The sequence below is a fragment of the Dendrobates tinctorius genome, unplaced genomic scaffold, assembly GCF_039654945.1.
Source record: "Dendrobates tinctorius isolate UK_male_01 unplaced genomic scaffold, ASM3965494v1 ptg000038l, whole genome shotgun sequence".
NCBI classification, from domain to species: domain Eukaryota; kingdom Metazoa; phylum Chordata; class Amphibia; order Anura; family Dendrobatidae; genus Dendrobates; species Dendrobates tinctorius.
The window spans coordinates 3,847,548-3,872,263 of NW_027361706.1; the positions used below are offsets into that span (position 1 = coordinate 3,847,548).

At 49.3% G+C, this 24,716-nt stretch overlaps 1 protein-coding gene across 1 annotated transcript; it reads left to right on the forward strand.

The window, feature by feature from the left end:
* The first annotated feature begins 223 nt into the window (after window positions 1-223).
* On the forward strand, window positions 224-24,716 carry LOC141088187 (NADP-dependent alcohol dehydrogenase-like). The gene is made up of 5 exons (XM_073574110.1): window positions 224-244; window positions 4,144-4,229; window positions 9,743-9,872; window positions 22,692-22,766; window positions 24,069-24,716. The coding sequence occupies exons 1-5, from the start codon at window positions 224-226 to the stop codon at window positions 24,714-24,716; spliced, it is 960 nt and encodes a 319-aa protein (XP_073430211.1).

A 24,716-nucleotide genomic window follows, 5' to 3' on the forward strand; every position in this document is an offset into this window, starting at 1 on the left:
ACACCTCGTTACTGTAGCCATTATCAAAGTGATCAGACCCATAGAAAACCTTGAAATAATCTTAAGCCAACCTGTTAATAATCATATCAAATTATAGATGCCGATACAGTTGAAAGCAGTAATGAAGGAGAGAGCATCATGTGATGCTCCCTCTCCCATCACTCGCCTCTGACTCAGCATGTACCAACAGGGGAGCTGATTTGAAGCTGAGAAGCTCTGCAGTATGCAGAAGCGAGAGCAGCAGGTAAGTACTGTGTGTGTGTGTCTGCTGTACTATTCTGTGTATGGGGGGACTGCACTATACTGTGTTGTGTATGTCTGCTGAACTATAGTGTGTATGGGGGGACTACACTATACTGTGTTGTGTATGTCTGCTGAACTATAGTGTGTATGGGGGGACTGCACTATACTTTGGTGTGTGTGTGTGTGTCTGCTGTACTATACTGTGTGTGGGGGGACTGCACTATAGTGTGTTGTCTGCACTATACTGTGTGTGGTGGGGCCTCCACTATACTGTGTTGTGTATGTCTGCTGCACTATAGTGTGTATGGAGGGACTGCACTATACTTTGGAGTGTGTATATCTGCTGTACAATACTGTGTGTGGGGTTGACTGCACTATACTGTGTTGTCTGCACTATACTGTGTGTAGGGGGCTGCACTATACTGTGTTGTGTATGTCTGCTGCACTATAATGTGTATGGGGGGACTGCACTATACTTTGGTGTGTGTTTGTCTGCTGTACTATACTGTGTGTGGGGGACTGCACTATACTGTGTTGTCTGCATTATACTGTGTGTGGGGAGAATGCACTATACTGTTTTTTTGTGTGTCTGCACTATTCTGTGTGTGTGGGGGGACTGCACTATACTGTGTGTTTGGGAGACTGCACTATACTTTGTATGTGTGGGGGCTGCATTAAACTGTGTGTGGGGGCTGCATTATACTGTGTGGGGGGCTGCATTATACTGTGTGTGGGGGCTGCACTATACTTTGTGTGTGTTTGTGGGGGGATGAATTATACTGTGTGTGTGGGGCTGCATTATACTCTGAGGGGGCTGCTTTATACTCTGGGGGTCTACATTATACTGTGCGTGTGGGGGGGCTGTATTATAATCTGAAAGGGCTGCATTATACTCTGAGGGAGCTGCATTATTCTCTGAAGGGGCTGCATAATACTGTGGGTGTGGGTTCTGCATTATACTGTGTGTGAGGGCTGCACTATGTGTGTGTGTGTGTGTGTTTGTGGGGGGCCGCATTATACTCTGAGGGGCTGCTTTATACTCTGAGGGGGGTTGCAGTATACTCTATCAAGGACCATGGGAGCGCATTTTACTATATGTACTATATGGGACCTGCATTATACAGTATCAAGGACTATCTGCACCAATCATTCTCCCTCAGCCAGAGTAAGGGTAGGTGCATACGGTCAGTAAATGATGTGGGTTGGATGCTGCGTACCTGTGCAGCATCCAGATGTTACAGCATAGCGGATGGGATTTCAAGAAATCCCATGCCTACTGTGCGTGCACCGATGCCCGCGGATCACCCAGAGATGGACATGTGGTGTGTCTCTCCAGTTCGCAGCATGTCTATTTATCTTGCAGAGACACAAGCCTCCGTAAGATAAATCTCACCCGTACAATGTATTTGATGGTTTAATTCCGCACAGTTCAATGGACACATTCAGAATCACCTGCATTCAATAGCTGGCAACACTATGGACGTAGCAGACATGCGCTGCATACAAATCGCTGCCAATTACTGAACGTGTGCAGATACCCTAAAAATTCCAGGAAACAAGCGTTGAATGACTTCAATATTGTCGATCGGGCTCGTTTAGCGGCCTGAACTCAGCGCAAGTAAATACAACAGAAATGTTTCTGAGTGATGGAGCGATATGTGAGCATTTGCAGACCCACTTTAAGCTTTTGCCAAGGGCCCCACTTTGTCTAAAACCGACCCTGCATGTCGGACGCATCCCTCAAAGATCAACCCAACCCACCTCGTCAAGGAATCTCTGAAAAGGGACATCTCATTTGGTGTAAAGTTCATTAATAAAACCTAGTTGAAAAAATGATTTTTAGCCCCAAATACATGAATTTTAAGGAAAAAATACCCATATCCCAACAGTAGAAAAGTGAAGGGTATATGTCAAAGACTGAAATAAAAAAAAAAGTTGAGAGTTAAAAAAAATTGGGGGCAATAAATATTATAATATGATTACACAGACAATATTTGTCACAGTAAGTACAGGTATAAATGTGAAACTATCACATTTTCTGCTTTTATTTTTAAGAAAGTTTTTTGCATTCAGGAAACTTTCTGATGTTCTATTCTCTTTAGATTTATTTGTGAGAATACTGACGATCTGCTGACAAAACCGTTCACTGGTGGTATTGATGATGATGGTAGTGATGATCTCACTGGTGGTGATGATGATGATGGTAGTGATGAGCTCACTGGTGGTAATGATGATGATGGTAGTGATGATCTCACTGGTGGTAATGATGATGATGGTAGTGATGAGCTCACTGGTGGTAATGATGATGATGGTATTGATGATCTCACTGGTGGTAATGATGATATTGTTGATGTTGTCCATCTTGAACTGTCCTCCCACCTCTCCTCCTGCTCCCTCTTTGACCGCTTACAATCAGGCTTCCGACTGCACCACTCAACTGAAACTGCCATAACTAAAGTCACCAACGACCTACTAACCGCCAAGAGCAAGCGACAATACTCAGTCCTTCTTCTCCTGGACCTGTCTTCTGCCTTCGACACTGTGGACCATTCCCTCCTGCTCCAGATTCTCTCATCTCTGGGTATCACAGGCTTGGCCCTATCCTGGATCTCATCATATCTAACAGACTGATCATTCTGTGTCTCCCTCTCCCACACCACCTCCTCACCTTTCCCATTCTCTGTCAGTGTTCCTCAAGGCTCAGTTCTAGGACCCCTACTCTTCTCCATCTACAACTTTGGCCTGGGACAGCTCATAGAATTCCACAGCTTGCAGTATCATCTCTATGCCGATGACACGCAGATCTACCTATCTGGACCTGACCTCACCTCCTTACTGACCAAAATCCCACAATGTCTGTCCGCTATTTCAGCTTTCTTCTCTGCTCGCTTTCTAAAACTGAACATGGACAAAACAGAATTCATAATCTTTCCCCCATCTCACTCTACCCCTCCACCAGACTTATCCATCAATGTCAATGGTTGCTCACTTTCCCCAGTCCCGCATGCTCGGTGCCTCGGGGTGATCCTCGACTCTGCCCTCGCTTTCAAGCCACTTATCCAAACCCTAACCTCCTGCTGTCGCAATCTCAAAAATATTTCCCGGATCCGTGCATTCCTTGACCATGACACCGCAAAAACACTAGTGCATGCCCTTATCATCTCCGGCCTTGACTACTGCAACCTCCTACTCTCTGGCCTCCCCTCTAGCACTCTGGCACCACTCCAATCCATCCTACATTCTACTGCACGACTAATCCACCTGTCTCCCCGTTATTCCCCAGCCTCTCCCCTATGCCAAGCCCTTCATTGGCTTCCTATTGTGCAGAGGCTCCAGTTCAAAACCCTATGATATACAAAGCCACCTACAGCCTGTCTCCTCCTTACATCTGTGACATGGTCTCCCGGTACCTACCAGCATGCAACCTTCGATCCTCTCAAGATCTCCTTCTCTACTCTCCTCTTATCTCTTCTTCCCACAACCGCATACAAGACTTCTCCTGTGCTTCCCCGATTCTCTGGAATTCCCTCCCCCTACACATCAGACTCTCGCCTACCATGGAAACCTTCAAAAAGAACCTGAAGACCCAGCTCTTCCGACAAACCTATAACCTGCAGTGACCCACAGTCTACTGATCCGCCGCACAACCAGCTCTACCCTCTCCTAGTGTATCTTCACCCAACCCTGTAGATTGTGAGCCCTTGCGGGCAGGGTCCTCTCTCCTTTTGTACTTATGTGTGTCTTGTACTGCTCATGTTTATTGTACTTGTCTATATTTGCCCCTTTTCACATGTAAAGCGCCATGGATAAATGGCGCTATAAATTGTATAATAATAATAATAATAATAATAATAATGTTGTCTATAAATCTTGATTGTATTCTTTCTTCGTCTCTTTCAGCCTTCCACTGACCTTACCCAGTCCACTATTTCCTCTTTTCTGATATTGAAGGGATGCTCTGTTTGTGAAAAACAGGAGAAGATAATGTAATTATTTCTTTGGGTGTAATGGAGGAGGCCAACTCAAAATTAGTAAAGGTACTGTCACACTAAGCGATATCGCTAGCAATATCGCTATAACTTGTGACGTTATAGTGATATTGCTAGCGATATCGCTGTGTGTGATACTTACCTACAACCCGCTCCCCCCCGGTTATCGCTGATCGCGCGAGAACGTTCAGGACCGCTTCTCGTCGTCAGCTTCCTGTTGTGATGACGAGCGACGCGTGGAGCCGGGCGGGAGGATGCAGGATCGCCTGGTGTGACAGGTAAGTAGCGACCCCCGTCCCCAGCGATGTCGCTGGTGAGATCTGCCAGTGTGGCAGCTCACTAGCGACCACTTAGCGATGCACCAGCGATCCTGACCGCGTCATATCGCTGGTCGGGATCGCTGGTACATCGCTAAGTGTGACAGTACCTTTAGGCCTCATTCAGATGTTTTGGGGTTGTTTTTGCATGCAAAGAGAAAATTTTCATCCATTTTTGGTCAATGTGTCCGCTTTTTCCATCACGGTACAATCGTTTTTTCCTCTATCCAAAAAATAAGTTCTCCTACCCTTTAAGCAGCAAAAAAAAAATGCAGTTCATTTGCTTTTTTTTTATAGACCCACATTATTGTACTTACCTGGGTCATCACTTATTATTTCTATCAGCTCATCTTCTTCCTGAACCTTTGTTTTGTTACTGAAAATAGGAAATAGAGAAAATCTTTAATCTCCTTATCATGGGCAGGAATTCTAGAAGGAAGCAATGTGCAGAATAATGCATTGTCCAACTCCAGGAAATGCACCCTATTAAGAGCGGTTATAGGAAGCTTCGCCCCCAGCAATTTGCCTCCAGCAGTTCGCCCCAGGTACATTTTGCCCCCAGCATTTGGCCCCCAGGATGTTTCGCCACCGCACATTTCACCCCCAGCGTTTCGCCCCTGGATGTTTCGCCCCCGGATGTTTCACCTACAGCATTTTGTCCCTGGATGGGTCGCCATCTGATGTTTCGCCCCTAGCATGTTGACCCCTGATGTTTCACCCTCAGCTTTTGGGGTCAACATGCAGGGAACAAAACATCTAGGGCTGAACATACCTGAGGGTAAAATATACAGGACCCCAATTGCTGGGGATTCCTGTGGCTGCCTTTTCAGCAGCTCACCCAGTGTCTCATCTGGCTGGCCTTAAAGGAGTATTATCACCTTAGAACACAAAAAAACTGACATACTTACCTGTCACAGCTGCAGCTCCTTGGGTATGGGGCGATATGTGCGGGGGTGAAATGTGCGGGGTCGAAACACCCTGGGGGCAAAATGCTGGGGGCGAAATGTGCGGGGGCGAACTGCTGGGGGCGAACTGCGGGGGGCGAAACATCCAAATCCCATATAACACAGTCCACATAGTATATAACACAGCCAAATAGTATATAACACAGTCCACATAGTATATAACACAGCCCACATAGTAAATAACACAGCCCACATAGTAAATAACACAGCCCACATAGTATATAACACAGCCCACATAGTATATAACACAGCCCACATAGTATATAACACAGCCACATAGAATATAACACAGCCCACATAGTATATAACACAGCCACATAGAATATAACACAGCCCACATAATATATAACACAGTCCACATCCCCCCCCCCCCGAGAATGGCCCCACAGTCCAGAACTCACTGATATATTAAAAAACTCCACAATTTTCACCTCTCCTCGTGCCATGCGCTGCTCCCGTCTGGCTCCTACATAAACATAAAAAGTACCAGCACAAAGTCAAGAAAATTTCATGTATATAAACTCAGATACATATCAGAAAATACAGAGAAAAAAATGAGTTTACCATATACAACGAAAAATAAGTATTTATTAATACAGAAGTTCATCAATTACATAAATAGTAAAATGTACAATAAAATATATCATATGTCAATTAGTATGTATGAATACACATGATTCACAAGACTGATGGCCACAGACTATGAGCAGAACATAATAGCAGGACAGAGCAAAAAATAACCTATGTCAAACCAATAGTAATAGAAAGAGTTAATGTAAACATCAGGCAGCTGATTCACTCAGTATCAGGAGGCTCATATAGCCAACCATGCAGTGCAATGGTATGCTGAACAAGTGCCCCTAAATCATAAACATCACCATGGTAGTGTGGGAGGAATGGCCCCCGTCGAGTGTCCGGACCGGAACCAAGGGAGCCGTCATCTGGGTTCCGGGGGAAACTGTCCCCGGGGCACAGAGTTCGAGGACAAGCTGTTGTGACAGACAGATGGGCTGGAGGAGGGAACAATATAAAGGAGGCGGGGAATCCCCGGGACGATGAGTGAGCAGACTGTGACAGAGGCAGCAGGAGACTGTGGGAGCGACTGCAAGATAGAGCGACCTACCAGTGCCAGGGAAGATGCCGACTGAGGACTCCAGAGGGACGGTGGCAGGGCGATCATCCGAGATTTGCTGCCCCGCTCCAGCCCGCGGATGCAGCCTACCCGCGGTCGCCCGCGGCCGCTGCCATCTCGCTCCACCCCGCGGCAGCGACCTGTTACCCGCCACCCGCAGTCGCCCTGCTCTCACCAGTGTTCGCGGCAAGTACAGTGCCGCTGCCGGCCACCACTGTCCCGCAGCGGTTCGCAGCAGGGGCCGAGCCTCTGCTGGCCGTGGACTCCCCGTCGCAGCTGTTAGCTGCGTGGGTGGTCTGTGATTCGCCACCCTACATCGCTGCCACTTGCCCCAGTCTGGGAACTGCGGCCCATCCGTCCAAGGACTCAGCCGGGGCCTGTGGGGCTCCAGTGTCATCAGAGCGCTGGAGCGTGCGAAGACTACGCCAACGCCTCAGCAACTGGGCCCAGCGACTACTACGCCGAAAGACCACCATCCCGAATGGCGAGGGACGCCTGGACGGCTAAGTTGACTATATATTTACGGACCCGTAGTCAGCCATACCGCGGCCCTATAGTGACCGGCTATTGCCGGAAGTAGTCGTGTTCTACCCGTTTGTGTTTGCTTGTTTTAGAGCCCCTGCGAGGGCAACCCGTGTTACTGTGGCACCCCGGAGGCTTCAGTCGCCACAGAGGTACTGCACCTCCTCCTGAGGTGTGGTGCCCCACCATCCAGGTAAGGTGAGAACTCCTGACCACGCTGCAACACTCGCATCCCACACAACATGGTAGTTCAGCAAAGCCACATTGCGGCTCCTTGCTTAGAGGGTAGCAGAGCACCTTTGGTGGTTCCCTGCTTGGAACACGAAACGTGCTGGGAGGCGGGTGGAGTTTAGACTACATAAAGAGCAGGAAGAGTTAGTTAGTCAGTCAGTCAGTGAGAGAGAGAGTCACTCGGAGAGGAGTGAGGATTCCTGGAAGAGGGATGGAGGAAGGAGTGCTGCAGCTGCCTCAGTGATCTGAGCCAGCTGGCACAGGAAAGGAAAGAAGGAGAAAGACATTGGACTGAAACCTGACCTTCTATGAGAGAGAGGGATTAGTACAGAATGAAGGAGAAAAATGGAACAGAGAGGACGTTGGTTAGAGAAGAACCCTGCCTAGAAGTTCTAAACGCAAGGCCGGGGCCCGGTCCCCGAGGTTGTATGGATACTGAAGGCTCTGCAGCAGACACCGGTGGAGTAGTGAGCTACTCCCATCTAAGACTTGGGGGCACAACAGCAACTTGGATAGTGAGCTGGGACTCAGGAGTAAGGCGTCCCCGAAGCAGGCTACAGCTGTCTGCTGTACAAGTAGAGTTCTTGGGAACATCTGTCAGGAGGCACTCCAGTGTAACTCAGTACTAGGAGTACTTCAGTAAAAGGCGCTATAGAGGAGACATTCAGAAAGGTACATGTTGGCGGAGTGTTCGAAGGGAGCATCCTATCTTGCCTGGAGGTTGACTGAGCCCAGGACCCGGAGGACACAGCACGGAGGCAGGCATCTGTGTGAACTGCAGACTGTGAGTAAAGCTTTGGAACTACATGCCCTGGTGTCCTCCACTTATTCCCGCATCACTACACCCTGCAAAGCTACATCTGGGCAACGGCCTCTACACCGCCTGTGCCTCTCCTCCATTGCTACATCTACACTGCCCTGGGACTACGGCTCCACCTGTGGGGAGCTTCACCATCTTGGCTGCAACCCACCACCAGTCCCAGAGGATCTGCATGCAGCGTCGGTCTAACACCTCACTTGCCGAACACCACAGGTGGCGTCACAAACTATTCATAAACTTTATTTCATTGTTCATTCACCCCCTTTTTTGCCATGGAGCCCCAGGGCCACGGACCGGGTCACAGCTTCCGTGACACTCCCATTGAGATCAACGGGCCCGATACCGAGTACCCCGCTAGGCCCTGGTGTCGGCGCTCCATTACCGCTTTTGGTGATCAAGCCGTGACTGAGGAAAGTTCCCTCTAGTCTTATAAAAGTTATTATACAAAGCACCAAATTGTCTCGCGACTCGTCACTGCATCCTGCGTACCTGCAATTACCACAGTATCAACAATAAATATATTTATGTATACATTACGTATGCAAAGACCGCTACATGACTAAGTAAAGAATGAAGAGGTTAATTACCCATAATGACTGCCCGTGCTGTGACCACGTTCCCCAACGCACGTTTCGCTTGATATTTCGTCGCTTCCTCAGGGGGCTCCTGTCTCAACGGCTGCACTGCCTGGCACACAGTGAGTGCGCGATGACGTCATCACACACCCGCAGTGTCAGAGGCAGAGGGGAATGATGGGAGAGGAGGCATCAGCTGACGCTCTCTCCTCCATCATTGCTTTGAACCGGAACCACCATGAGCACCGCAGGAAAGGCTATTAAATGCAAGGCCGCTATTGCCTGGGAACCATGCAAGCCCCTCAGCATTGAAGATATTGAAGTAGCTCCTCCAAAGGCGCATGAAGTCAGAATAAATCGTGCAGAGCTTGCGATGGCCAACACAGTAACATCTGCAAAAAATTAGAGTTTGCATTTGGAGCTCAATCAGGACTGATGGATGATGGTACAAGCAGATTTACCTGTAAAGGCAAAGCGATTTATCATTACGCATGCACAAGTACATTCACTGAATACACTGTGGTGTCTGACATTTACGTTGCCAAAGTGGATGCCCGTGCCCTTGTTGAAGTTTGTCTTATAGGCTGTGGATTTTCTACTGGATATGGTGCAGCTGTCAACACTGCTAAGGTGACCAAGCGCTCTAGTTGTGCTGTTTTTGGCTTGGGAGGAGTTGGTTTTTCATCAATTGTAGGATGCAAGGATGCAAGCGCTACACGAATCATTGGAGTAGGTTCACATAAGGATAAGTATCCAAAAGCCTTACAACTGGGAGCCACTGAGTGCCTAAACCCAAAGGTTTACGATAAACCCATTCATGAGGTCATTACTGAGCTAACTAATGGAGGAGTGGATTTTGCCGTTGAATGTGCAGGACGCACTGAAACCATGCTGACTGCTCTCCAGTGTACTTACTGTGGAAATGGTGTTGCTTGTTTGCTCATGAAGTCAAAAGAAATCGTGCAGAGCTTGCGATGGCCCACACAGTAACATCTGCAAAAAATTAGAGTTTGCATTTGGAGCTCAATCAGGACTGATGGATGATGGTACAAGCAGATTTACCTGTAAAGGGAAAGCGATTTATCATTACTAGTGTTGAGCTTTCCGATACCGCAAGTATTGGGTATCGGCCGATATTAGCTGTATCGGAATTCCGATACTGACTTCCGATACTTTTTTCGTATCGGATAACGGAATGGGAAGTTCCCATAATGCTATCAGCCCGCTCGCTTTGATTCAGCCAATGGGAATCCTCAGAAGTGTGGGCACATCCTGTTAGGCATGTAAACTATTGGCATGGCTGTGATTGGCTGCTGAAATGATGTCATGATGCACTATAAAAGCCGCCGCCATTTCTGGTCACTCGGCTGTGAATTCAGTTAGGGACAGGCTGCTGTTGAAGACTGTGAGGGACAGTTAGAAATAGCGATTCTCAAAACAATATTGTGCTTTACCCAGGCTACATAAACCACCACTGTAGCTTTCTTTTCCCTAGCAGCAGTGTTCACAGCTGTCTGCAAGGGCTGTGTGAGTGCAGCTCACGCTGTGGAGTGGGTCCTGCAGCCACGTCTGGTTGTAGGCCGCCCAGCGTGCCTCACTGCTGCCTCATACATATTTTTCTTTTTGAGCTGCTTATTTTTAAAAAATTCTATCTAGTGTGCTTCCATCCGTATCAATATACGTTGGTTGCAAACACTAGTAGTAGACAGCGGAGCCTTTCTGCAGCCTTTCAGTGCTAGTGCCCACTTAGCTGCACTATTCACGGCTGTCTGAGAGGTCTCTGACTGTGTGTGAGTGCAGCTCACGCAGAGTAGTGTGTCCTGCAGCTACGTTTGGTTGTAGGCTGCTCAGCGTGTCACTGCCTCACACATTTTTCTTTTATTGCAGCTCATTTTTTCTCCTATTAGTGTGCATCCATCCGTATCCATATATGGTGGTTGCAAACACTCTAGGAGTACACAGCGGAGCCTTTCTGCAGCCTGTCAGTGCTAGTGCCCACTTAGCTGCACTGTTCACGGCTGTCTGAGAGGTCTCTGACTGTGTGTGAGTGCAGCTCACGCTGAGTAGTGTGTCCGGCAGCTACGTCTGGTTGTAGGCTGCTCAGCGTGCGTCACTGCCTCGCACATATTTTTCTTTAATTGCAGCTCATTTTTTCTTCTCCTATTAGTGTGCATCCATCCATATCCATCTACATTGGTTGGTTGCAAACACTATATAGGAGTAGAGGAGCCTTTTTTCTGGCTTGTGCCCTTCAGCTGCAGCCAGATTAGTATTACCCAAATTTTTTGGAGCCTCATCTTTTGCATTGTAGGTTACCTGCCTGCATTGTAATAGCTCCAGAAAGTTGGTGATACTCTCACTTTCAAATCTTTGATCACATCATTTTAGTTTTTTTTCCCCCCCAAAAAAACAGCAAAGTTCACCAAACACTACAGTTGAAAGTTGTGTAGGCCACATTAGCTCCCATTAAAGTGTAGTCGATACACACACTTCATAAAATTAGTGTTTCTTATACCTGTAAACAGCTGTTCAGGAATAAGCACACTAAGGCCCCCCTTTGTACTTTTCTGCCTATCTTTCTCAGTCTAGCAAGATGAAGAAGGCAGGGAGTAAGGCACGTGGGCGTGGAGTTTCAGCAGGGAGAGGACGTGGGGATTCTGCAGGAAGAGGACGTGGGGATTCTGCAGGGAGAGGACGTGGGGAGTCTGTGCCTGCTGTTGGCACCAGTGAGTCAGCATCCCCCAGTTTTAGCAGGCAACAGTCCTTTATGCGCAGCTTTGTAGGACCTCACCGTACCCCACTGCTGCGGGAGGAACAAATTGAAGCCGTTGTGGGATGGATGCCAGCTAACGCATCGACTTCAATTACTTCCACATCCTCTCAGGGCCAGAGCACCGAAGAGCAACCATCTGTCTCTTCACCACCTGCCAAAGTGCCCAGGCAGTCAGAGAGCACTGGACAGGAGCCATCACAGTCTCTACTTCTGTTCTTGGAATCTGTTGGTTTGGAAAGAGGGGACCAGCCAAGCAGCATTCCAGATTGTGAAGAAGAGGGAGTATGCAGTGATGCGCAACTTCTTTGTCCCTCTGAATCTGAAGAGGCGGGTGGGCCAGTGCCTATGGTCAGCACACCTCAGTACGCATCAGATGATGACGAGACACAGTTGCCACTTTCTGTTGCGTACGGTGCTGGCGAGACAACCCAGGAGAAGCAGGTGTTTGAAGAGGGGAGTGTAGATGATGAGGTCCTTGACCCATCATGGCGTGAGGAACAGGAAGGTGGTGGGAGCAACTCTGAGGAAGAGATTCCCCGAACGGCCAAAACCGGAGGGAGAGGGAGAGGGGCAGACTTGGTTGCCTGTAGCCTCCACTTCGGCACACGTTAGGAGCATTCCACTTTCAAAAGGCAAAACGGGCGCTCCCAAGACTTGCAGTGCGTGGTCCTTTTTTGACACAGTTGCAGATGACATTTGCTTTGTCAAATGCAAGCTGTGTCATCAGAGAGTCAAAAGAGGGAAAAATGTCAGCAACCTCAATACCACTAATATGTGGAAACATGTGCGGACCAAGCACGAGGTGGAGTTACACAGACACACTGAAGACGTAGGCCAACGTACAGCACCACCTACCACCTCTTCAGCTCGTGTTGGGGCCTCTTCCTCCAGCTCACACACAGCTGGTTCGGCTTCCTCACAGGATCGCCAAGGAAGAACCTCTGGCACTGTTGTCCGGAGACCCTGTGACATTCCACCCACAGCACCACATTCCAAGTCATCCTCACACTCCCAGGCCACTCGACAGCCATCGGTAGCACAGGCATGGGAGAAAGGTGACCATACTCGGCAAACCATCCCCGAGCACAGGCTATGAATGCTGGCATTGCCAAACTACTGGCACTTGAAATGCTGTCAATCAGGCTGGTGGAGACTGACACCTTCCGGGACTTCATGGCATTGGCGGTCCCACAATACACCGTGCCCAGCCGCTTTTATTTCAGCAGGCGAGCCGTCCCTGCCCTGCAGAAACATGTGGAGGCAAACATAAAATATGCGCTACTAAACGCCGTCAGTAGCAAGGTCCACCTGACCACCGATGCGTGGACCAGTAACCATGGACAGGGACACGATACCTTTCCCTCACTGCCCATTGGGTCAATGTTGCTGAGCCGGGTACAGATCTGGAGAGTGGCGCTGTACGTGTTCTGCCAACTCCATGGATTGCAGGAATCCAGTCTGTACACATTGACTCCTCCTCCTACTCAAGTTCCTCTGAAACAGCGCAGCAGGAGCCTGTTATGACTGATATGACCACAGCCGTCGCCAAACGTCAACAGGCCGTACTGAAATTAATTTCTTTGGGGAATGGAATCGAAGCCACACAGCGCAGGAGCTCTGGAATGCCATCAAGCAGGAGAGCGACGTGTGGTTTCTGCCAGCGAATCTCCAGCCGGGCTTGGTAGTGTGTGACAATGGCCGAAATCTGGTGGCAGCTCTTGGCCTTTGCAACCTCACTCACATCCCATGTCTGGCACATGTGCTCAACTTGGTCATGCAGAGCTTTCTGAGCGACTATCCGGATCTTGATGCACTGCTGCACAAGGTCCGCATAGAGTGCGCTCACTTGCAGCGTTCCAGCACGGCAAGGTCGCGCCTTGCTGCTCTGCAGCGCCGATTACGCCTTCCGGAACATCGCATCATATGTGACTTACCCACCAGGTGGAATTCTACGTTACATATGTTGGAGCGGTTGTGTGAGCAGCAGGCAGCAGTCATAGAGTACCAGCTGCATCATGCGCAAACAAGTCGCACTGTGCGCCGGTCACACTTCAGCACCACTGACTGGGCCTCTATGAAGGACATCTGCCTCGTTTTGCGTGCCTTCGATGATTCCACGCGGATGGCGAGTGCAGATGATGCACTAGTCAGCATGACTGTCCCCCTTATCTGTCTACTTCAAAAAACACTGCAAGCACTAAGGGATGAGGTTTTGGAAGAGGTGGAGGATAAGGAGTCCCAAATGCCATCTGCTACTGGACAGTCTGCGCTACGTGCTTCCTCACAAAGGCCTAGGCAGGGGACACTTTGTGAGGCGGATGAGGAGGATTCGATGGAGGAGGAAGACATCTCTCCAGAGGAGGGAGGTACACAAAGCTCTAGTCAGTATGTACAGCGAGGGTGGGGTGATGCAGAGCAGGCAGAGATCACGCCTCAAGCAGGGGACAGCGGTTCTTTGGCAGTTGGGAGTCTTCAGCACATGGTTGACTTCATGCTGCAGTGCCTGAGAAACGACCGTCGCATCGCCCACATTCTCTATACGGCTGATTATTGGGTGTACACCCTCCTAGATCCTCGCTACCGGGACAACTTGCAAACCCTCACACCAACGTTGAACCGGGAGTGTAAACTGCGGGAGTACCAAGACACACTGGTGCAGTCCATCATGTTTTCCATTCCACCCGACAGCAGTGGTGCTAGTGCTTTACAAAGCACCTCTGTGCGTCGAGCCAGTGGAGGAAACTCGGCACAAAGAGGGAGCAGAGGCAGCGCCTCAGCACAAGGCAAGACCACTATGGCCCAAATGTGGCAAAGTTTTGTGTGTCCGCCACAATTGTCTACACCATCACTGACGGCTCCAGTCAGCAGGAGGCAACGTTTCCATCAGATGGTGACAGACTACATGTCTTGCCCTGTGAGTGTACTCCCAGATGGCTCTTCCCCCTTCAAGTTTTGGGTCTCTAAGCTGGATACATGGCCAGAGCTTAGCCAGTATGCATTGGAGGTGCTGGCTTGCCCTGCTGCCAGTGTATTATCGGAACGCGTCTTTAGTGCCGCAGGTGGTGTACTAACAGACCGTCGCACGCGACTTTCTTCCGATAACGTTGACCGGCTTACTTTTCTGAAAATGAACAAGGCCTGGATCTCCCCAGAATTTGCCAGTCCTCTTCCCGACTAAATAATTGGTTGGCAACTGTATCCAGGTCTCCTGTTGTGTTCATGTTTCTACCACCTGAACTATAATCCCTGGGCTTCAACACAGCCAGTTGTCGCTCAGATGTGTCGTCTGCACAGAGAAAAACACTAGCTCCTGTGTTATTGGGGTTCAGTAATGCCAGCTGCTCCCCTGCTGTGTGGACTGCAAAGTCTCCTGCTCCATCCACATTCAAACTACTACTGATTTTTAACCGTGCTTCACTTAGGCCTCTGGCTCCACTGTCTCTAGTATTTCCCCTGGCCTCCAACCCCGCCAGTTGCTGCTCTGAAGTGGCGTCTGCACAATCCACACTTCTTCCTGAGTTACTGGGGCTCAGTCACGTCAGTTGATCCCCTGATGTGTGTCCGGCAAGGTCTCCTGGTCTGTCCACATTCCCATTACTAGTAGTATGAATGAGGACAGAGCAGGAGACCTTGCCGGACACACATCAGGGGATCAACTGACAGGACTGAGCCCAAGTAACACAGGAACAAGTGTGGATTGTGCAGACGCCACTTCAGAGCTGTCACTGGTGGGGTTGGAGGCCAGGGGAAATACTAGAGACAGTGGAGCCTGAGGCCTAAGTGGAGCACGGTTACAATCAGTAGTAGTCTACAACCTCTATAAAACGTGCTGCAAGTTGGCCTCAGCCTGCTCCATGCTTCATCCTGGGCTCCAACAATGCCAGTTGGTGTTCAGAAGTGCCGTCTTCACAGAACAAAACACACTAGCTCCTGTGTTAGTGGGATTCAGTAATGCCAGCTGTTCCCCTGCTGTGTAGACGGCAAAGTCTCCTGCTCCATCCACATGCCAACAACATCAGACCTCAGCCTGCTCCATGCCTCATCCTGTGCTCCAACAACGCCAGTTGGTGTTCAGAAGTGCCGTTTTCACAGAGCAAAACACACTAGCTCCTGTGTTAGTGGGGTTCAGTAATGCCAGCTGTTCCCCTGCTGTGTAGACGGCAAAGTCTCCTGCTCCATCCACATGCCAACAACATCAGACCTCAGCCTGCTCCATGCCTCATCCTGTGCTCCAACAACGCCAGTTGGTGTTCAGAAGTGCCGTCTTCACAGAGCAAAACACACTAGCTCCTGTGTTAGTGGGGTTCAGTAATGCCAGCTGTTCCCCTGCTGTGTAGACGGCAAAGTCTCCTGCTCCATCCACATGCCAACAACATCAGACCTCAGCCTGCTCCATGCCTCATCCTGTGCTCCTACAACGCCAGTTGGTGTTCAGAAGTGCCGTCTTCACAGAGCAAAACACACTAGCTCCTGTGTTAGTGGGGTTCAGTAATGCCAGCTGTTCCCCTGCTGTGTGAATGGCAATGTCTCCTGCTGCCTCCAAACTCACACTGCAACGCATTTTCTCCTCGCTCCAAGTAGGCCTCAGCCTGCTCGGAGCATTGATCCTGGGCTACAACACAGCCAGTTGTAGCTTGGAAGTGCTGTCCGCACAGATTCAAACACTCGCTCCTGTGTCTGTGGTGTTCAGTAACGCCTGCTGTTCCCCTGCTATGTGGATGGCAAAGTCTCCTGCTGCCTCCAAAATCACACTACTACTGATTTTCCACCGTGCTCCACTTAGGCCTCTGGCTCTACTGTCTCTAGTATTTCCCCTGGCCTCCAACCCCGCCAGTCGCTGCTCTGAAGTGGCGTGTGCACAATCCACACTTGTTCCTGTGTTACTGTGGCTCAGGCACGTCAGTTGATTCACTGATGTGTGTCCGGCAATGTCTGCCGCTCTGTCCCCATTCCCATTACTAGTAGTCGGAATGTGGACAGAGCAGGAGACCTTGCCGGACACACATCAGTGGATCAACTGACGTGACTGAGCCCCAGTCACACAGGAACAAGTGTGGATTGTGCACATGCCACTTCAGAGCGGCGACTGGCGGGGTTGTAGGCCAGGGGAAATACTAGAGACAGTAGAACCAGAGGCCCAAGTAGAGCCCGGTTAAAATCAGTAGTTGTGTACAACCAATATAAAACTAGCTTGAAGTAGGCCTCAGCCTGCTGCATGATTGACCCCTGGGCTCCAACATCGCCAGTTGCAGCTCAGAAGTGTCTTTGGCACGGGTACTCCCTCCTGCTCAGCCTGGTTCCAGCACCGTCAGCTGGTTCCCGGCAGAGCCTTTGGCCTAGGTGCCTCCTTATTGGTATCCGAGTTCCAGCAACGTCTGCTGGTCCTTGGTAGTGCTTTTTAGCACAGGTACCTCCTGCTTAGAAACCGTGTTCCAGCACCGTCAGCTGGTCCACGGTTGTGCCATTGGCTCTTGTTCCTTCTGCTGCCCCTCTGAGTTCCAGCACCGTCAGCTGGTTCTCGGTAGTTCCATTGACTCTTGTAGCTTCTGCTACCCATCCGGGTTCCAGCACCGTCAGCTGGTTCTCGGCAGAGTCTTTGGCATGGGTACTCCCTCCTGCCCAGCATGGTTCCAGCACGCCTGTTTCCGGGTAGTGTCAATGTAACTTTGCCACCGATACGTTGTCCTGTCGTGTTGCGGTCGGGTTTGCCGAGTCTATGGTGCCTGCAGTTTTGGTGCTTTCTATGTTGGCTGCGGGTTCTGGTAATAAAGGCTGGTTCTGTAGTGCCAATAGGACAAGCACCCCCTGTTGGACTGTGGGTTTCGGAAACTGCGTCCTGCTCGCGGCCTTGCAACTTTGTTGATCATGGGTACCTTCTGCTACCCATCCGGGTTCCAGCACCGTCTGCTGGTTCCCGGCAGAGCCTTTGGCATTGTTGCCTCCTTGTCGGTATCCGAGTTCCAGCAACGTCTGCTGGTTCTTGGTAGTGCTTTTCAGCACAGGTAACTCCAGCTTAGAAATGGTGTTCCAGCACTGTCAGCTGGTACACGGTTGTGCCATTGGCTCTTGTTCCTTCTGCTGCCCCTCTGGGTTCCAGCACCGTCAGCTGGTTCTCGGTAGTTCCATTGACTCTTGTAGCTTCTGCTACCCATCCGGGTTCCAGCACCGTCAGCTGGTTCTCGGCAGTGTCTTTGGCACGGGTACTCCCTCCTGCCCAGCCTGGTTCCAGCACGCCTGTTTCCGGGTAGTGTCAACGTAACTTTGCCACCGATACGTTGTCCTGTCGTGTTACGGTCGGGTTTGCCGAGTCTATGGTGCCTGCAGTTTTGGTGCTTTCTATGTGGGCTGCGGGTTCTGGTAATAAAGGCTGGTTCTGTAGTGCCAATAGGACAAGCACCCCCTGTTGGACTGTGGGTTTCGGAAACTGCGTCCTGCTCGCGGCCTTGCAACTTTGTTGATCATGGGTACCTTCTGCTACCCATCCGGGTTCCAGCACCGTCTGCTGGTTCCCGGCAGAGCCTTTGGCATTGTTGCCTCCTTGTCGGTATCCGAGTTCCAGCAATGTCTGCTGGTTCTTGGTAGTGCTTTTCAGCACAGGTAACTCCTGCTTAGAAACCATGTCCCAGCACCGTCAGTTGGTCCACGGTTGTGCCATTGGCTCTTTTTTCCTTCTGCTGCCCCTCTGGGTTCCAGCACCGTCAGCTGGTTCTCGGTAGTTCCATTGACTCTTGTAGCTTCTGCTACCCATCCGGGTTCCAGCACCGTCAGCTGGTTCTCGGCAGTGTCTTTGGCACGGGTACTCCCTCCTGCCCAGCCTGGTTCCAGCATGCCTGCTGTTTCCGGGTAGTGTCAACGTAGCTTTGCCACCGATACGTTGTCCTGTCGTGTTGCGGTCGGGTTTGTCAAGTCTATGGTGCCTGCAGTTTTGGTGCTTTCTATGTGGGCTGCGGGTTCTGGTAATAAAGGCTGGTTCTGTAGTGCCAATAGGACAAGCACCCCCTGTTGGACTGTGGGTTTCGGAAACTGCGTCCTGCTCGCGGCCTTGCAACTTTGTTGATCATGGGTACCTTCTGCTACCAATCCGGGTTTCAGCACTGTCTGCTGGTTCCCGGCAGAGCCTTTGGCTTTGTTGCCTCCTTGTCGGTATCCGAGTTCCAGCAACGTCTGCTGGATCTTGGTAGTGCTTTTTAGCACATGTAACTCCTGCTTAGAAACCGTGTTCCAGCACCGTCAGCTGGTCCACGGTTGGGCCATTGGCTCTTGTTCCTTCTGCTGCCCCTCCTGGTTCCAGCACCGTCAGCTGGTTCTCGGTAGTTCCATTGAGTATTGTAGCTTCTGCTACCCATCCGGGTTCCAGTACCGTCAGCTGGTTCTCGGCAGTGTCTTTGGCACGGGTACTCCCTCCTGCCCAGCCTTGTTACAGCACGCCTGCTGTTTCCGGGTAGTGTCAACGTCACTTTGCCACCGATACGTTGTCCTGTCGTGTTGCGGTAGGGTTAGCCGAGTCTATGGTGCCTGCAGTTTCGGTGCTTCCTATTTGGGCTGCGGGTTCTGGTAAAAAAGGCTGGTTCCATAGTGCCAATAGGACAAGCACCCCCTGTAGGACTGTGGGTTTCGGTAACTGCGGCCTGCTCGCGGATGCAAAACTTTGTTAATCATGGGTACCTTCTGCTACCCATCCGGGTTCCAGCAACGTCAGCTGGTTCCCGGCAGAGCCTTTGGCCTAGGTGCCTCCTTGTCGGTATCCGAGTTCCAGCAACGTCTGCTGGTCCTTGGTAGTGCTTTGGAGCACAGGTACCTCCTGCTTAGTAACGGTGTTCCAGCACCGTCAGCTGTTCCACGGTTGTCCCATTGGCTCTTGTTCCTTCTGCTACCCATCCGGGTTCCAGCACCGTCAGCTGGTTTTCGGCAGTGCCTTTGGCCTAGGTGCCTCCTTCTTGGTATCCGAGTTCCAGCAACGTCTGCTGGTCCTTGGTAGTGCTTTGGAGCACAGGTACCTCCTGCTTAGTAACTGTGTTCCAGCACAGTCAGCTGGTCCACGGTTGCGCCATTGGCTCTTGTTCATTCTGCTGCCACTCCGGGTTCCAGTACCGTCAGCTGGTTCTCGACAGTTCCTCAGCCTTCTTGTAACTTCTGCTACTTTTCCAAGTTCAAGCTTGTGGAAATGGTTTTTGATTCTCACTCTGGATCTCCATGAAAATGACCCTGAAGACAAATACCCTGAAGACCACACAGAAGAATACCTAAAAGATGACCCTGAATAAGATGACCAAGAGGACAAAGAACAGGAAGACAATCACCAAGATGCAGAACAACAAGAGACAGAAGACCAAGAAGCATAAAAAACAAAAGCAGAAGAACATTAAGCATAAGACTAAAAATCTGAGCAAAGGATATTATCAAATTTATTAGCAGAAGAAGACTAAGCAGTGTATGGGGGTGTGTTATGAAAGAGTCACCGAAGGAGGAAAAAACAAAAATACAAGCTAAGTCCAGAAAAACTGGAGAGATTGGTAGCTATCGGATTGCAGACCCCTGATCCTATCCACAACAACTAACAGTAGCCGTGGGGGGTTCCTATGATGCCCTAGACCCCTCGATCACAGCCGGAGAACAAAATAGGCCTAAAGAAAGAAAGGTGAAATCTAAACTGCCCCAGAGCAGACCCCAAAGCAATAGGCAGCCCCCAACAAATAATGACGGTGAAGCAAGATGAAAACACTAACACAGATAGAAAGATAGGTTGAGCAAACGATGGGGCCTAAGCTAACTAAAAAGGACAGGATAGAAAAGCTGCTGTCTGCAATCCGTAAAAAACCCTACCAAAAACCCTACCAAAAAATGTCCCAACCGTCTGATAGGAAAAACAGGCCCTGAAGTCGCTATATCAGCACTCAGGTAAATTCTGAAGACAGAGCCAAGAGACCACCATAGTATCTTTTACGGTTTCTGACAAACGCTTCCGAAAGAGAGCTGCCAAGGCACCATCATTCCAGGTAGTAAGGACCGCCCACTTTTGGAATTTTTGACAGTACAACTCTGCAGAATCCCGACCCTGGCTCAATGCCAACAGGGCCTTTTCAGCCTGATCAATAGCATTAGGTTCATCATACAACAACCCCAAGGCTTGAAAAAATGCGTCCACATTAGTAAGAATAGGATCATCAGGTTTCAAAGAAATCCTGGGGATCGCCGCGCAGCAAAGAGATGACAATTTTAACCTGCTGCGCGGAGCTCCCCGACGAGTTAGGCTTCAAGGCAAAAAACAATTTACAATTATTCTTAAAATTCAAAAATTTAGACCGATCCCCAAAAACACATCAGGAGTAGGGTTCTTTGGTTCAGCAGCATGAGAATGAGCAAGATAGGCGGAAATTCCCCGCACTTCAGCAGTGAGCTGCTCCACACGATCAGACAATTGCTTCATCTCCATTGAGAAAGAAAAAAAAAAATTCCCCCTACGGCCTCAGAGACATAGAGGAAGAAATATACACAAAAAAAAAAAAAAAACATTCTGACAAACTCTCTTTTTTTTTTTACAATTCTTTCCTGCTATTGAGTACCCTAGGATCTGCGGTATGGCTGGTAATTCTGTTATGAATGAGTCACCGAAGGAGGAAAAAACAAAAATACAAGCTAAGTCCAGAAAAACCGGAGAGGTTGGTAGCTATCAGATTGCAGACCCCTGATCCTATCCACAACAACTAACAGTAGCCGTGGGGGGTTCCTACGATGCCCTAGACCCCTCGATCACAGCCAGAGAACTAAATAGGCCTAAAGAAAGAAAGGTGAAATCTAAACTGCCCCAGAGCAGACCCCAAAGCAATAGGCAGCCCCAACAAATAATGACGGTGAAGCAAGATGAAAACACTAACACAGATAGAAAGATAGGTTGAGCAAACGATGGGGCCCAAGCTAACTAAAAAGGACAGGATAGAAAAGCTGCTGTCTGCAATCCGTAAAAAACCCTACCAAAAAATGTCCCAACCGTCTGATAGGAAAAACAGGCCCTGAAGTCGCTATATCAGCACTCAGGTAAATTCTGAAGACAGAGCCAAGAGACAAAAATGGAACTCAGCACACCCCCGACCGGGGATGGCTGAACTCCAAAAAACAAGGTAAACAAAACAAAACTAATAAGTTCAATAGCAGAGCAAAAATTTATCTTTGGGAAGCAGGAATCAGACTGGTCTCCAAGAATCCAGCAGAGAAATCACCAGCGACTCAGAAGGGCGTCGGCTGCCTTATATCCAGTCAGAATTTCCTGTTACCCAGTCATCATCTACCAGATCAGGTGTTTGGTAATCAGCCTCACTACCTTCCTTCACCAGAAGAGGGAGTTCATCAGACAGCGACGGTGAAGGGGAAAATGAACTCACAACAGGGGTGTGTCCGTTCCTCCTCGTGGTGCCCCTGGAAAAGGCCTGCTGCTGCAGGACAAACTGAACGTGGACAAATCCTGTTGTAAATCTTTTGTGACAGGCTGAACGGAAGGTGTAATCTTCAAACTTTTATAGATAACAACTACAGGAATGCCTGACACAAATAAGAATATGATGAAGAAGAATAGGAAGAAGATGAAGAAGTAGAATATGAAGAAGAGTAATAGTTGAATAAGAAGAATATGAAGAATGTAAAAAAAAAAAAAGAAAAAGAAGAAAAAAAAGAAGAAAAAGAAGAAGAAGTTGATGAAAAAGATGCTGCTGCTGAGGATCATGAAGGAGAAAGTGTGGGAGAAGTAAAAAAGAAGGTAAAGAGCATGGAAGTAGTGAAACATACATATCTGACAAAAAATTAAAGACTTTAACATAGTCAATATCTTTGTAACTACGAACGTCTTTAAAAAAAAAAAAAATCCTGCTATTCCATTTGATTGGGCTAAACCTCTATGGCTTTAATGTCTCCTACACCTCCCACAATACATTCTACATTATTATTAGTTGTTTTTCTTCATGTAGAATTAACCTACAAGGAAAGAAAGGGTTTTTTTTAATTCCGATATTTCTGTTCCATTGACTTGAATGGGACTTCCGGGATCGGAATCTGCGATACCCGATACTTTTTTTTAGATCGGCCGATCCATTCCGATACGATATTTTTCAGTATCGGGTGGTATAGCTCAACACTAATCATTACGCATGCACAAGTACATTTACTGAATACACAGTGGTGTCTGACATTTGCGCTGCCAAAGTGGATGTGTGGCGCCCCTGAGGCTCAGTCGCCACAGAGGTACTGCACCTTCTCCTAAGGTGTAGTGCCCCACCACCTAGGTAAGTAGGGAACTCCTTTCCACACTCCAACACCTGCACCCCACACACAGGATAGTTCAGCAGGACCACATTGCGGCTCAATGCTTAGAGGGTAGCAGCGCACCTTTCGTGGGTCCTTGCTTCGTAACACGAGATGTGCTGGGAGGTGGGTGGAGTTGAGATATATAAAAGGTTGGGAAGGTTTAGAATTACAGATCAGTCTGGAGGTTCAGTCTGACAGAGGGTCAGAAAGGAAGGAAAGGAGCCACTCGGGAGGAGTGGGGATCCCTGGAAGAAGGGATGGAGGAAGGAGTGCTGCAGCTGCCTCAGTGACCTGAGCCATCTGGCACGGAAAAGGAACAGAAGGAGAAAGATGTAGAACTGCAACCTAAGCTTCCATAAGAGAGAGAAGAAACAGTGCGGAACGAAGGAGTAGGAGAACAGAGAGGAGTTGTGGGTTGGAAGAGGAACCCTGCCTATAGGTTCTCAGCGCAAGGCCAGGGACCGGTCCCCGAGGTTGTATGGACACTTATGGTTCTGCAGCAGACACCGGTGGAGTAGTTGGCTGTAAATGCACTACTCCCATCTAAGACTTGGGGCACAACAGCAACTGAATAGAGAGCCAGGACTCCGGAGAAGGGAGTCCCCAAGAGAGGCTACAGCTGTCTGCCATACGAGTAGAGTTGTTAGGAACATCTGACAGGAGGAACTTCAGAGTACCACGGTGCTCGAGCTCTTCACACTAAAAGGCGCAATAGAGGAGTCGTTCAGGAAAGGTACATGTTGGCGGAGTGTTGGAGAGGATAATCCTGACTAGCCCGGGAGGTTGATTGAGTCTCTACCCCGGAGTCAGGCACCAGTGTGTACCATGAACTGTGAGTAAAGCTTTGGAACTGCAAGCCCTGGTGTCTTCCATTCATTTGTGCGCCAACACCGTCAGCACCGCTACATCTGGCTACCAACATTCCTCACACCGCCTACGCCTATACACTGTCCTGGGGTTACAGCTTCACCTGTGGGGAGCTACACCATCTATGCTGCAACACACCATCAGCCCCAGAGGATCTGCACGCAGCGTTGGCTTACCATCTTGCTTGCCAAACACCACAGGTGGCGTCACAAACTATCACATAAACTATATTACAAACCACCATTGATTTGGGCGCCCAGGGCCACGGACCGGGTCACAGCTGCTGTGACTTATCCCACTTACACTGGCCCGGTACTGAGTACCCCACAGCCCTTGGAGGGCGACCCAGATGCCCGTGCCCTTGTTGAAGTTTGTCTTATAGGCTGTGGATTTGCTACTGGATATGGTGCAGCTGTCAACACTGCTAAGGTGACCAAGCGCTCTAGTTGTGCTGTTTTTGGCTTGGGAGGAGTTGGTTGTTCAGCAATTGTAGGATGCAAGGATGCAAGCGCTACACGAATCATTGGCGTAGGTTCACATAAGGATAAGTATCCAAAAGCCCTACAACTGGGAGCCACTGAGTGCCTAAACCCAAAGGATTATGATAAATCCATCCATGAGGTCATTACAGAGCTAACTAACGGAGGAGTGGATTTTGCCATTGAATGTGCAGGACACACTGAATCCATGCTGACTGCTCTCCAGTGTACTTACTGTGGAAATGGTGTTGCTGTTGTGTTGGGTGTGGCATCTCCCAAGGACACACTTTGTTTGCATCCAGGTTTGCTTGTCACAGGGCGTACCTTGAAAGGATCTATATTTGGAGGCTACAAGGGTTCTGATATCCCAAAACTGGTTACAAATTATATGAACAAAAGGAACAATCTGGAACATTTAGTAAGCAAGAAGCTAGCCCTGGAAAAAATCAATGAAGCATTTGAACTGCTTAGCAGTGGGGCAGGAGCTCGGAGTATTGTGATATTCTAA

Excerpts from the sequence above, each read along its gene's own strand:
- LOC141088187 (XM_073574110.1), top strand. The coding sequence starts at position 224 with ATGCAGAAGCGAGAGCAGCAG. Across the intron at positions 245-4,143 it reads TGCAGAAGCGAGAGCAGCAG|CCTTCCACTGACCTTACCCA; the intron begins GTAAGTACTGTG and ends CGTCTCTTTCAG. Across the intron at positions 9,873-22,691 it reads TTACCTGTAAAGGGAAAGCG|ACTAATCATTACGCATGCAC; the intron begins ATTTATCATTAC and ends GTATAGCTCAAC.